This window comes from Betta splendens, chromosome 9 (assembly GCF_900634795.4).
Source record: "Betta splendens chromosome 9, fBetSpl5.4, whole genome shotgun sequence".
Lineage (NCBI taxonomy): Eukaryota > Metazoa > Chordata > Actinopteri > Anabantiformes > Osphronemidae > Betta > Betta splendens.
This window is the reverse complement of record NC_040889.2, coordinates 5,519,046-5,533,400: the sequence shown is the minus strand read 5'-3', so window position 1 is coordinate 5,533,400 and position 14,355 is coordinate 5,519,046. Positions and strand designations below refer to the sequence as shown.

General features: G+C 43.8%; 1 protein-coding gene across 1 annotated transcript in view; it reads left to right on the top strand.

Annotated features, from left to right (window-relative positions):
• Positions 1-14,355, top strand: part of LOC114862138 (copine-8) — a 40,530-nt gene that overhangs the window by 16,171 nt on the left and 10,004 nt on the right. The window contains exons 6-13 of the mRNA XM_029162135.3: positions 2,501-2,577; positions 7,956-8,019; positions 8,619-8,722; positions 9,356-9,460; positions 11,916-11,957; positions 12,373-12,448; positions 13,294-13,347; positions 13,439-13,500. Of these exons, the coding sequence (XP_029017968.1) occupies positions 2,501-2,577; positions 7,956-8,019; positions 8,619-8,722; positions 9,356-9,460; positions 11,916-11,957; positions 12,373-12,448; positions 13,294-13,347; positions 13,439-13,500 (584 nt within the window). The remainder of the gene's footprint in view (positions 1-2,500; positions 2,578-7,955; positions 8,020-8,618; positions 8,723-9,355; positions 9,461-11,915; positions 11,958-12,372; positions 12,449-13,293; positions 13,348-13,438; positions 13,501-14,355) is intronic.

Here is a 14,355-nt window from a genome sequence, read left to right as displayed (position 1 = left end):
AATGCGATAACTTGCTCTTTGTTTCTGTGGCGGTGACCTGCCTACTGCAAAGAGGCGGCCACTGTGTCTCTGCCAGGGTTTGTCTGAGCTCAGTCAAATCACTTGAACTCATCTGCGTTCAGTTCTTCTTAAATTAGGAATCTGTCGTGATGAATTAAAGAACTTTAACTTATTAGCAGAGAGTAAATCTGCAGGTGGTAATAAACATCTGCGAGTCTCTAATATCCTTTGTCTACATTTTACTGTTATAGTCATTTGTATTAATTCAAGAAATAGCTCAACAACAGAATAACATCATGTAATAAAAAATAAGTGGATGTCAGCTGTAGGCGGCTGTATGTGTCTAATATGAGCAAAGCAGCATGAAGTCATAGAGTGCTGCTACTGTACGGTGATGTATGTACGGTAGTTCATATTAGAGTGTGTGTGTCACAGTCCTTCCACCGTACATTCACTAGGCTCGTGTCCCACAGAGGAGCGAGCGTCCTCGCAGACAGCACTCTTGTCTTTTCCCCGAGGCGACGCGCCTCCAGCCTTCGGCTCCGCCGGTACTCACCCGTCAGCGTCGGCCCGGCCTGTCCGCCCACACGGCACACAGGCACGCGGCGTAATGCACGAGTGGTGCTGGCAGAGGACGGCAGTAGAGGAAGGAAGTCCAGGGAGACCAAGGAGCTGGTCAGGAGGAGCAGGAGGCACCTTCGTTTACAGTTTGCCTTCAGCTGTTTTAACTCTAACGTTAACATAAGACCTGTAGCTGATCTTATGGTGGTTGTCGTTCTACAGAGAACGTTACACACGCTAAACCTTCATTAAGCTTCATTAACCTGTGCGTTTCGCTGATGTGCTCTGTTCCATTAAGCCATCATTATGTGGTACAATGACACACGAGAAGAAATATTGTTAATGCTGCAGGATCATACTGTACCTGTGGTGGTTAAGCTGCAGAATTCTAACTACTAATCATGTCATAGCCCCACAGCCAGGAAATTACTTCACACAACAGCAAGTACAGGGCAGAGGAATACAGCCACATAATCAAAAACAGTTAAGTATCATATGGTTAAAATTGGCTTTATGAACCAAATCTGTTCTGTATCGTCATTTAAGAAGAATTTGACAATAACTCTTTGTCGCCAATCAAATCGTGCAGACATCCCATGGAGGACTGGCGAACATCATGTTTCCAATTTTTTACAATCTGATAGAAAAGTGAGGAGGGTACAAGTAGACCTTCTTTGCTGCGAGAAATTTCCTTCCCCTTTTTTCCCCATTGAGTAGCGCGTATGTATGTTTGCAAGGAAATTAAAAATCCTGCAATCATTTTTTTTCAGCTAAATCATTATGACAAGGCTGTCACATGTTTAGTAGCTCTCCATTTGAGTCACATGTGTTGACACGCTGTAAAGCTGAGTGAAAACGCAATGCTGTGTTCAGAAATACTCCCAGTTTAACACAGCAAATGTACTGGGAACCTTCTCAGTTTCACATTAGGATGAGAAAACTTCTCACATTATGATGCGCTATCATCCTTCTCTGGTGTTTACTCTCTCACCTTTACGCTGCAGAACACCAGGGAACTGGGTGACAAGCATCAGTGGTTCCTTCCTCAAAGCTGATTTCATGTTCCTGAACCTGTGCTCTGACGTTACTGAATGGAGCTATTCCCACAAAATTCTATTTTTCACATTACCTCCTTTACTGTCCCATGCTGCATTATATTTAGCCGTTAGTCGCAGGCGGCTAGTTTTCAGACGGACCTCCTGCCGGCAACAGCTGCAGCTTCCAGGAGATTTGTGACTTTAGTCCATTGTCTTCCTGCATCGTAGGCGGGGGAAGAATATCATAAAAATGTGATGCAAATCATCCAGAGTGCCGTTTGAGGACTCGGCGAGGTCGGTCGATTGGGTTTGTGTCGCGCCGCGGCTGTTTGTGTACACCACTGATGAAACAGACAGTTTGGAGGAGCAGGCGTCGCCGGAGACAGATTGGCTGATGACTGGTCAATGGAGCAGCGAAGCCATTACGTTAATACTGCTTAGAGCTGCTCCAGTCTGATATTAGAGACGTGTCCAGTAATGACTGAGTGCTGGAGTGCCTCCACCCCAACGCCTCGGGGACAGAGGACGCTTTTATAATAGCTCCTCTGCATTTAGACAGAGCTCCGATGCAGATTGTGTGTTACACTCACACACCCGAGTCTTCTTCTCTGTCCGTCTCTGTAAGAGCTGTAAGCTTTCATTACATGACGGATGTTTGGTCCGCCAGTGTGGCGTGGGAGCACAGTGGGGCAGGTGTGCAGGCTGATGGGAGGAAGCTTTAATCTGCTGCTCAATATAAATGTCCGTGGGGAATGTGGAGGTGTTCCAAGCCTGTAGGGCTGCGCTGGCAGGTCTCGGAGAGAGGGGGGGAAGTTGTGCATTGGGTGACTTCACATCAGTCGTGTTCTGTCACTTGTTTATTTGTGTTGAATCACAGAAAGTGCCTTCGTTCCCCTCTGCAGGACTTCCTGGGCCAGGCCAATTGTACTCTCGGGGAGGTGGTGGGATCGGTGGGCAGTCGCTTGGAGAAGGCACTAGGGTGAGTAAGCGTTCTTCATATGTCAGTGATTATCTGGCCGCTGTTGATTTATGCCCACTGCAAACGCAAAGAAGACAAACAAATGACTATTGAAGCCCTGGAAATCCCCCCCCATATGGAAACGTTTATGTCTGCGTTTGTGTCTTCATTTGTGTTGGAAAGAATGAAATTACAGTTTGTAATATAGCATGACTCACCTGTACTCACTGTCATTATGATGCAAATAATGGTTTTCAATAGTTCCTGGTAATTGGACATATTTTCTACTTTCCAAAATATTGTTATTGTTATTAGAGAAGAATGTTTTTGTTTAATTTACTTTTTAATTTGCCCCAGAGCACATTGTTTGAGCATCATTGCTTTAGTTAATGGCATTTCTTACTACTACATGTAAATGAGAAGGACATTTTATGTATCTTAACTGCTGCTTGCCGTCAATACAGTTATGTTTGTTGGTGGAAATGATTTATTAGCATTGTTAGCGACAACAATCCAGAATTCATTGTGATTTGGTCTTATTTTAAATTGTTTTGAATGTGCTGCTTCAGACACTGGGGCCCATTCTCAGGAGAAGTGATCCACAGAGCAGCACAAACAAACAAACAAACCAACCAACCACAAACAGCAGCTGCTTCTCTAAAGGCATTCTGACAGTGAGCCATTTCGGTTTCGCGATAACTGCCACTTTGCCTCGTAGTTAGTGGCATTTTGCAGGTGTGCCTCGTCTGCGAAACAAGCAGCTCCACGCTAAAGCTCAGCTCCCAGAGAGCGGGCGAGAGGGAAAAGGAGGCGCACGGCGCAGACGCAGGGCTGGAAGGAAATCTCCACACGGTTGATTAGATTCTGTAATATTGTGCTGCTTCTTGAAATCACAGTAACAAAATTATTTTTATTGATTAAGGAATACAACAGAGGGTGGTTTATAGAATTTTTAATACAAGCTAAAATAGTGTAATTTATCATTGAAACCCACTTGTATTCTTTTTCATCTTTTTTTTTCATCCAATTTACTTGTTTTTTTGAAGTCTTGACGAGCTTTGAGGAGTGAAACGAGGGGGGGATCCACCAGGCTGGCATCCCTTTACTGAACGTTCTCAACAACCTGGCAACCACACTATTGGTCCTCATTTTAAAGCAGCGCTGTCAGCAATCGCTATGGTGATCGCGGTGGCAGGTTTCGCCCTGGGAGCGTCTGTCAGTGTGCACCATGGGCCCCACCAAAGTGCAAAACCATGTTGCCCACGGTCAGAGAAGCCCAACCCTCCAGTCCACTGCACACGGGAATACACTGGAGACAAGTCCAAATTAGTGCCAGTTACTGACTTTTATGTATGTAAGCTTCAATTAGTCATCTACTTATGTTTTGTATATTTGATTGAATTAACTTGGATTTGTTGTCTTATAATACAAAAGACGTAAGAACGGAGCATTTACAGTACGTCCCAGGCACCGTAGATATAGAATGAAGAAGATAGATTAAATTATTGTAAACAAAGGTTCTGGTGCCACAGCTGTTGCAGTTGTTGTTTGTCGGAGGTTAGAGTGTGTGTATGTGGCAGAACACACACCTGCAGTCTGAGGCAGCAGCAGGGGGCCAACTTTAACAATAAGTAAGTAATAGGTGGCAATTAGAGCTAATTACATTGTTCAATCAAACTCCGGTGGGCATTCGCGAGTGTGACAGGGAGATTAATGCAGATAGAGACGAGTCAGCAACAGGAAACGAGGCATTCACGACTACAGTACAATATCCTGGACAGATTTCATCTTCTCTTCTCCCTCTACAGTATATTTTGGCTCCAATTCACCATCTCTCTCCCATTTTTGTCTTTGCCTCCTTTATCCCCTCTACAAGCTCTTTTATTGTTGATTCTTAGCAGGTACAGAATCACAGAAGAAGCCCTGATGCGCCAGAAGCGAGTGGCAATTTCAGATATTGACATCGCGATGTCAGTGCTGCTTTTGTGTGAGAAAATTATGGATATGACTTTCCCTGTAGAGGGAAAAGTGCGCGTGTCTAATTGTGCAGTGTATTTCTGTGTTACCCAGAATAGATGGACACACACACACACATGCACAAAGGCTGATATCTGTGAATACAAGTCTGATTGTAAGCGTTTGGCAAGCAAGGACAAAGAAAGCCTGTCTGCCTCTGGTGTGACATGGATTTGATGTCAGCGTTCCTTTTGTGAGAGAGAATTATGGTTATGAGTTTCCTTTTTCGTGTGTTTGCGTGAGGCGCTTGCTGCCGACGTGAGGATGTGCGTCGGGGCACGACCGAGATTAGATGTATTTTTGTGATTTTATAATAATAATTGATGTCTTGCTCCGCTCAGGTATTCTCCCTTCATAAACAATCAAATTAAAAGGATGTGGGTACGATGTGTGTGACGGCGTTGGTGTGTGAGCGTGGATGCGTGTCGCCCCAGAAGTGGCCCAGACTTAATTACCCGTCTCTCGCCAGACGCTGATTGCAAATCCATGTGTCTTGATTAGAGGATTCACAGTGTTTCCTCTCTCTTTTTCTGCCTCTCTCGCTCTCTCTCATATACACACACACACACACACTGAGGGCAATGAGCAGAGATATTCCTGAAGCACTTTTCAACTTTGGAGTGCTTTTCTGTGTCACGAACAAAGGAAAGATGGAAAAAAAAAAATGAAAGCAATTTACCTGAAAGCAAGAGTGAGGATACATTTGTGTCAAATTTTCAGATGTTAACCATTTGCCGCAGCTGTTTTTATTCAGGCCAGACATTTCACAGGCTTTATTATGCGTCTTTTTGGGATCATGGTTTTTATTCTGCTGCTCTACTAAAATAATCTTGAACAATTTATTTTAAAAACCGCTGCTGTAATAGGCTTTCACGCAGTACAGTACCTCTTCTCACCCCAGTGCCATTGGGTTGAGCTATGCCCAAAATGCACCATACCATCTGTTAGCAATTTGCATACCATAGGTTATGTGACTGTGTTTATAGTATTAGTAGTAGATTAGCTGTTTCTGGACTGAAAAATAACCTGAATCATAATAAATGACATCATAGTTATGGAGCATTGCAGCCTTGAGCTCGTCCCTTTTGTCTTTACCCCTTAACTCACCTGCATGCATGCATGAGACAGATTTATGCAGTAACATAATTCTGTCAGTTCGCGCCTGTGTGTCACTTCCAGGCAGATGTCTTGACCGGAATAATACCCTCTGATCTGTAAAAATGGAGGAGTGGGCGCGGGCATTTGAAGGAATAACGAGCGGAGGAATCCCATTAGATATCCGCCCGTGGTGGGCCCTGCTCCTACAGTTGTCATAGTGACGCGGTGTCTGGGTGCTCGTCTTGTGTGCGTGTGTGTGTCTTTACCCGTTTCTGCCTGAATATTGTTGCGATGAGAAACAATGGAAGAGAGACTACGTGAGAGAATTATCCAATGCCTCATCGTGATCTTAAGAATTGTGTTTGCTCGCCAGCTCCTCAGACACGCAGATGCACGCGCTGGAAATAGAACGGCAGGAATGAAATCCCTGTAGTCAATTTGTCGGCTTTTACTCAGGTTGGAATGAGATCTGCTCTTTGTGTTATGTCAACAAATCATAATGGCCTTTACTTCTGCAGATCCACCTACTGTACAAAAGTTTTCCAGAAGCTGCAGAAAGTGGTGATAAAGTACAACATGGCATAAATAATGGCTCACAATGCTCCTGATTGTCAACTGGAACCTTATTAACCTGAAATCACATCATTCTCAGCTCTGATAAATATGCCGATGAAATGGCTCACATGCTGGCAACCCAAGCAGCTCGTTATTTTTAATTAGCCCTACCTTCATGTGTCCATTCTGCACTTTGACACACATCGCGCCGAGTGTCAACAAGTGCTCATTCTTGGTACCGACAGTGTCCAGCACATAATTACCAGATACAGAGGACTGGAAACGTGACAGCGTGTTGGAGGAGGCCATAACAGACACGTCGAGTTAACCAATGAGTCAAGTGCAAATATTAGAATATTACTTGTTTAAAGGTAAATTGCATTTCGTGGACTTGGAGCAGTAGATTAAATACTCAACTTAGTTATTTATGTACTTTTATATATTGGAATAAGTGTTTATTTAACACCCTCCGTGTACTCTGAGGTGGGGTCATTTATTATTATTGCCCGTGTAAATGTGTGACTCTGAGGGCAGCACACAGAATGGCTCCATTTTCTCTGACCTCATTACAAATAAGGCTACGAATGAAACAAAGTTTCTTCTTTGAAGCAGTATTTTAGCTCTTCATGTTTCCAGATTTTTGACGATGTGTATCGTTCTGATAAGCTTGCAGTTACAGAATCACTTCCCTGCCAGCTTCTCATGCTGGAGTGTAAGGAGACTTGAATTACATGTCTGCAGAGGTCGCGGACCCCAATTCTGGGCTGTCTAAATGACTGCCCCAGTCTATTTCTGCCCGGTGGGTCTCTCAGAGCAGAGCTCATCAGGCTGTGACAATCTTTCAAAGATTGTAAAACCTCTCCCAAGTTCAGTCAGATCATATTGTCCCGCTCTTTCCTTCACATGCAGTGGGAGATATGATGCTGCAAAGAGGAATTTGTACCACACCTTTTACATCTATCCAAGAACTCCCACAGTTAGTAACATATACAGCTCAATTTACCTTGAACACAGTGCTTTTCAGTGTCTTACTGTAGTTTTGTTATTTACATGGTAGAAACTAAATGTGTGAGTGGCCAGACCTAAAAGTATAATATGACTAAAACCCTCACCAACAGTAACAGACTATGTGTGGGGTGGGGTGGGGTGTGTGGCCACATAGAGCACACCCTCATAAACCTCCTGCTGTGGTCACTCTTTCCAATTTGGAGTCTAACCTCACAGACAACAAAAAAGTCTATTCATATGCGCCCGCACACACACACACACACACACACACACCCTCATTCTAACGGTTATAGCTACACACACAAGCATAAACACCTAAGTGTTGTATCATGGAAAAAGCTTAAGGCAGTGTGAAGTGAAACTTTCTATGAAGTACAGTGTGTTCCTACCAGCCGGTGAACAACCTCGTTCATACATTAAATCTGTCTAATATTGTCATGTCTGATAAAGTGTTTGATATTGGATGGATTCACTTCCTGTTTATTTCCTTCTTGGCAACCAGCAGATTTTTGTGCAGGACAGTGTTGATGTTTATGACTTGTCTTATCTCATCTGGTTCCTGATGTCACAGTGTCATTGTAAACCTTTTATGACCAAACAAACGGTCAGGTGCTTGTTCTGGTTTTGTTACATGTACATCAAACAGTGCAGTCATGCATATGCTGCATCCGGTCCATGTCACTGGGCTCTTGAACATGTTTTCTGCCTTGTGCTCCTCTCAGAGGCATCCCGGGGAAGAAATGCGGGACCATTATTGTGAAAGCGGAGGAGCTGAACAACTGCAGGGTGAGTAACTATATCTGCAGCGTGAGAAGTCTGTTTTGTTGCTTTCGGTATCTGCCGTCGATCTGTCTGCGCCAGTTGGTTCTGCATGTTGCACTCTGTAGCGATAAGACCGCTGTATCAGAACGCGCGTGACATAATAGTTGGGGAAACAAACAGTAGGAGTGTGTGAACTTAAGTAAACCGTATCTGTTTACGCTCTTAAGGTGAGAGCTTAAGGACACTTTGACCTTTTAATTAGAGTTCAGCAAGTCCAAGAAGCGTAATGCACCACACAGTGAAATAAGATGAACAACAACACCAACGACAATCACTTTTTTTAGTTTTATTAAATAAATCACAAATAAAGCTTTAGAGCTTTATATCATAACCAGTTTTCACCAGCACTCATATTGACAGAAACTCCCTGGGGAGGAGACCGAGATAACAGGTTTCCACCAGCAGCAGACTCAATAAACCCGAAATGAAGTTTGTCTTAGAATATGAGTGTCTGAGAGGAGCAATCATGGATAGATGGATAGAGCTAAAACATGCTGCCGCTCTCAGGTATAACTTGTACACATATATGTATTTAATGCTCAACCTATGATTGCATTCATTAGGAATCAGTGTTGATGCAGTTCTGTGGGAACAAACTGGACAAAAAGGATTTCTTTGGCAAGTCTGACCCCTTCCTGGTTTTCTACAGGAGCAACGAAGACGGCACGTGAGTCCCCCCTCCTCCTAAACGCTCCCTCCCTCCTCCATGTTTGTTCAAGTCGTTTCTGGCAGCCAAAGGGAAATTGTTTGGGTGATTTGTGCCAAGTTGAAATCTGCGGTGCCCGTTAAAATGACACACGGTGCTAGAGGCACCAAACAAATGCAACGCTGGGGTGAAGTGTATGTGTGCGTTTAAGCATTCTATTCAGTTTTGATTCTTTTCCATCCTGCAGTGTGTGACAGGTCAGATAAAACCTTGTGCACTGAGGGTAGAAACACCAAGTTAGAACTAATAAAGTGTGCGTGCGAGCGTGCGTGTGCGTGCGAGCGTGCGTGCGTGCGTGCGTGCGTGTGCGTGTGTGTGTGTTTGTGGGGGGTACTGTCTTCCTTTGCCATCAGTGTTTGTTTGTCAACCTGTGCACATCACCTTTACTTTAAGGGAGTGGAAAGTCATTAGACTGTTTTTAAAGGCTTTTACAGTAGCCGCATTCGGGTATTTCTTAACTTCACACGTCTTAGATTTCACACCCTATCTCTTTAATTTAACTTTCAGTTGTATCCCCACCTCTGACAGTCCCCAAGAAGAACAGTCTTCGCCTCCTCTCTGTTTTCCTGATCTCCTTTCTTACTTTCTCCGCAGGTTTACCATCTGCCACAAGACCGAGGTGGTGAAGAACACGCTGAACCCAGTGTGGCAGGCCTTTAAACTCCCCGTCCGAGCTCTTTGCAACGGCGATTACGACAGGTAAACCAGAGCTCTATTTTAGATATTAGAGTGCTGTTTCCTTTGTGGCAGTGACCACCATTAGAGTCATTCTGGTGTGTTATTTTAGAATGAAAACTACAGAAAATGTCATCGGTAATATAGGGTAACTGTGATGATAGGGTGGATGGATTATCCTTGGCAGTGTCTAATGGCCTCTTCAGGCTTCTAGCCACACGACAGGCTACTTTGGGATGTGCCTCGCATCCTGTAAGGCCTCTAAAATCCCTTTACAACGCTCTAATTGGTTGCGTCTTTCAAATTATGAAAGTATTTGTCTGACATAAAAAATCATAAAAACAAAAATGTATGTGAAAACAAATAGCGCCTCAGCTGTTTTCATTTATAGGCATGAAATAGTTGCACCTTTGTTGTGCTTCGTGTTTGTATGTGGGTCTTTCCGGGTCATTAGAAAACAGGAAAACAAACTGGAGATAAAACAGCATTAAAATGAACTAATTTGGAAAATTGGCAGCAATATGTATTTGACCAGAAGCAAGATTGTGTCTGCGCCATCAAACAGCTCATGTGGAGACGATTAGGAAAGATGTTTTCTCTAAATGGCAGACACGCCGTGACAGAGCTCCTGGGAAAAAAGAGGAAACCTGCCTCAGAAAGCAGCTCGTTTTAATACGACTCTATCTGTCTGGAGGCATGATGATGATGATGATGGGCCTTTGATTAACTGATGGTATTAGAGTGCTCATATAAACCACATTTAGTGATAAAAGATAAATACAAGGCTATATATATATAGATGAGCCAAGAGTATGATAGATCATGTGACGATCACTGCCACTGTCCATGGTGCTGATCCTCGGTGCCTTTTATTGTTACTGTTGACTGAAAACTTACTAAACCCCAACATAAGTAAGTAAACTTAGTTCTTCACATAACTTAATTAAACATGTCTACAGGCAGACTGTTCAGAAAGTTGTGCATATTCAGCTGACAAACTCTCACTTACACTTAATTCTGTACTTGCAATAATTTAGGATTAATTAATTGCAAGTGCAACAAGCGAACACTCTGTCTCTGCTTTTGTTAATTAGTGCCAGATCACATGTTGCTTCCCAGGAAAATGTCACAAACTTGTCAAAGATCTTCAATGATTATGGCTAAATTACAAACTTGTAAAATGACGTGTTTGGCGTTGCCTCTCAGATGTGCATTGAATTTAACTGTTGTAGCAAGTGCCCCTCCCTTTACTTACCGTGTCAGGGAATTACTGAGTCTAACTGAGAAAGATTGTAGATGGATAAAAGTGTGTTTTCTTCACGTGTTTGTGACCAGTCTCCCGCGAAATGAGTTTAGCTTAGCCACTGTAGCAGACAGCAGCATCGATCAGGATTCTGGTTCAATACGCTTATTAGAGGAGTTGAAGCACGCTGTGTTATCAGTGGGAGATTTGGGAAGACGGAACACACATACACACACACAGACACACACACACACACAGTCACACATTCATTCTTGGCAGCCTGGGAGAGGTGATAAGGATGAGCTCAAGCTGGCGAACAACAGAGAACTGTGTCCTTCTGCTCACAGGTGCCCCGATAAGCCTGTGTTCAAACACACACACACACACACACACACACACACACACACACACACACACACACACACACACCAAGGCCATGAGATTAACATGTGAAGTCCTAGTCGATTTCCTGTCACATCATCACAGCTCAGACTGACCGGATGCTTTTCCTTCTCGGATGTGGCAGACTCATGCATGTACAGTATAAACACACATTTATTGGCCATGGATTCTCATGAGGCTAAGCAGGAGATGCACTCTGTGAACCAGCTCATTCCCATTTCCTTATTGTTATAGCCCCTGCCCATCTAATGTGCATCAGCCTCTCTGAGCAGCGCTAAAACCTGCAGTGTAATTGCCTTTTTATTTCCGCTTTGTCTCTCACTGCTGTATGACGAGATGAATGGAGGGTGTGGGTTTTAGGTTGTACAGTGACAGCACAGGGCCTTTAGAAGAAAAACAAGGTCTCATCCATCTGTACTGAGCAATGCCAAGGAGACAAGCTTAGGCTACTGATTATTTTCAGTGATGAGTCCCTTTTTTATTCAGCGTCTCGTTTATTATCTTTTTGCCTCATTCCTCTCTTTCTTTCTTCTGCCTTTGTCAAAGTGAAATGATCCTTCTCTTCAAGATATTACATTGATATCACAGCATATGTGCCTCTTTCAGACTCTGTTTTTCCCTGTTTCCTTGTAAGGAACTTTGTAGTGGGATGCAGAATGGAGATGAGGGCTGGATATAGACTGATAACAATAAGCTGTTTTTCTAAATGACAACAATGACCAAAAGAAAGAAGCATTAGACAAAACATAGTTAATTAAAGATTTTACCAGTACAGAAAATAGTTTTTCTTTAATGTTCAATATGTTATATTTAAATTTGATTTTCTCCCAACAGAACAATCAAGGTCGAGGTGTATGACTGGGACAGAGACGGCAGGTAACTCCAGCTTCCACTCACATTGTTGTGGAAGTGCTGATGGGTGTGGACTCTGATAGTGTGAAGGCAAAGGATGACAGTTGTCAACCTATACTTTAATAGTAGGAATGTACAGTCTGGACACGTTGCAGTCTATTCAGGGTTACTGTAAACCTGACACTGGCACATTGGAGCTCCAGGTCAATACATACAAGTGTATTCAAAATAACTGTCCATGTATAGTACATTATAGTAATACGTGTGTTTTGGATTGATACCCATTATATTAATGTCAGTGTTACTCTAACTTTACGTTAAATCTACTTCTTTCTAACAGTTCCCTGTTGGGTCTGTTGTACATCGTAGTCTGTCTTGAAAGATTTATAGAGTTTTCTGAGCAGTCTGAATAATATATTCCTTGGTCATCTCTCTGTAGCCACGACTTTATCGGCGAGTTCAGCACCAGCTACAGGGAACTCTCCAGAGGGCAGAGCCAGTTTAATGTCTACGAGGTGAGTGTGCGCATGTGTCAGAATGTAAAAACCTACAGTATATACAGAACTCTTCAATCAAGATGTCTGACAGTGTTTGTGCCACTTGAAATCCTTTCTCATTCTTGGGTTTTACCTCACGCTCGTCCACTGACAGTCATGATGGATAGCTGGTGTTCCTTCTCCCAGGATGAGGCTGCACGTGTTGATTACCAGAGCACCACACCCAGGGGAGGTGGCATTTTAAACAGCTGCCCGCTCGCTTTCATGGGCCACACGCTTACATCAGCAGCAGGCAGAGCCACATGGAGTCCTGCAATGATAACTGGCCTGTTCCTTTACTCAGTTTCTCATCAACCAGAAGGTTGTTCAACATAAACGGCGTATGAGTGTTTGTGTTAACGCCACATTGCAGTTACTTCCCCATCCCCAGAGACCAACCTGCCCTTGTGTGCAGCCATTGCAATGTGAAGCAAGGAGAAATGCATAAATCCACACATTTATTTGTTGGTTCCCGGAGGTCTTCCTTCTCCTGTTTGACCTTGGCACAGTTTATTGAGTCACAAAGCTGTTATTTAAAAGGGCAACTCAAGTCTTTGGGATTCAAAAGGAGTCGCGGGTACAGATTTTCTGGCTGGTGCCCACGGCTGAAGGCAAGTTGCTTTGTGATCTGTACACCAAAACAACAGAGCATCACAACATCCAGCTGATTTAAATGCATCGAAAAAGTGATTTATTTCAGGAAGGGTGACTGTTAAACTAGAAGAACACTTAAGCATCTCTCTTAAAGGAAACCAATAACACAAATAATGAAAAGATGAATTCACTAATAGACAGTTAATTAAGATTTTTTTTTTTATTTTCAGGTGGTGAATCCAAAGAAAAAAGGAAAGAAGAAGAAATACCTAAACTCTGGCACAGTAAGGCATCTGCTCTGTTGTTTCATCAGAATCAAACCAGATGAGGCCGTATCGGTGACACTAACGCTGGTTGCTGCTCTCTCACTCGCAGGTGACGCTGCTGTCATTCTTGGTGGACATCGAAGTCACCTTCCTCGACTACATCAAAGGAGGGTAGGTCAATAACCGCGCTTTCATTGAGCCCACGCCGAGAGATGGTCCTTTAGCGAAGTGACCCGCTGCTTGTCCCTGTCTGGATGATAACCCGGTCATGACTCACTGTCTGTAATATGTCAAAGATAATGATCCCTCGGTGGGAGTGATTCAGAATGAAAAGTGTACATTTGCATCTGAGGGAAAGAGAGACTGACAGACTCACCGGGCTCAGAGGTGCGTGTTCCTCCATGTGGATCACAGCCGTCATGTGTCCCACACGTGTGTGTGCGCACATGGTACATTGTTGCTCAGGAGGATCGACCATGTGATGTAATAGTGCCCTACACATTTGTTCATTGCGGTCACAAAGGGGGAGAAAAAAATGTGTGTGTGTGTGTGTGTGTGTGTGTGTGTGTGTGTGTGTGTGTGTGTGTGTGTGTGTGTGTGTGTGTGTGTGTGTGTGTGTGTGTGTGTGTGTGTGTGCGTGTGCGTGTGCGTGTGCGTGTGCGCGCGCGTACGCTCCGTTTCTTAATTAGATTGGCTTCTCAATGATTCTCACCATGAAAGACACTGAATTTTAGGGCGATGACTTGGTTGAATCTTTGTTGCAGTCCAGATTGTGCTCAGCCTTTTAAGCTTTGAATCTTCCCAGGTCCACAGTGTTCTCAATGATCGTGTAATCAGACATCATCAGGGCGCTTTGTAAGTGGGGCATTAGTCAGGGAGGTGACTGGGAGCCCAGTGGTCACTCTAACACTGCAGAGATGGGAGACCCTGGCACACATGGATGCATCCATCAGGCCTTCAGGATGGGGCCCACGCTGAGAACAGGACACATGGCAGCCCACGTGGAGTTTGCCAAATAACATTTAA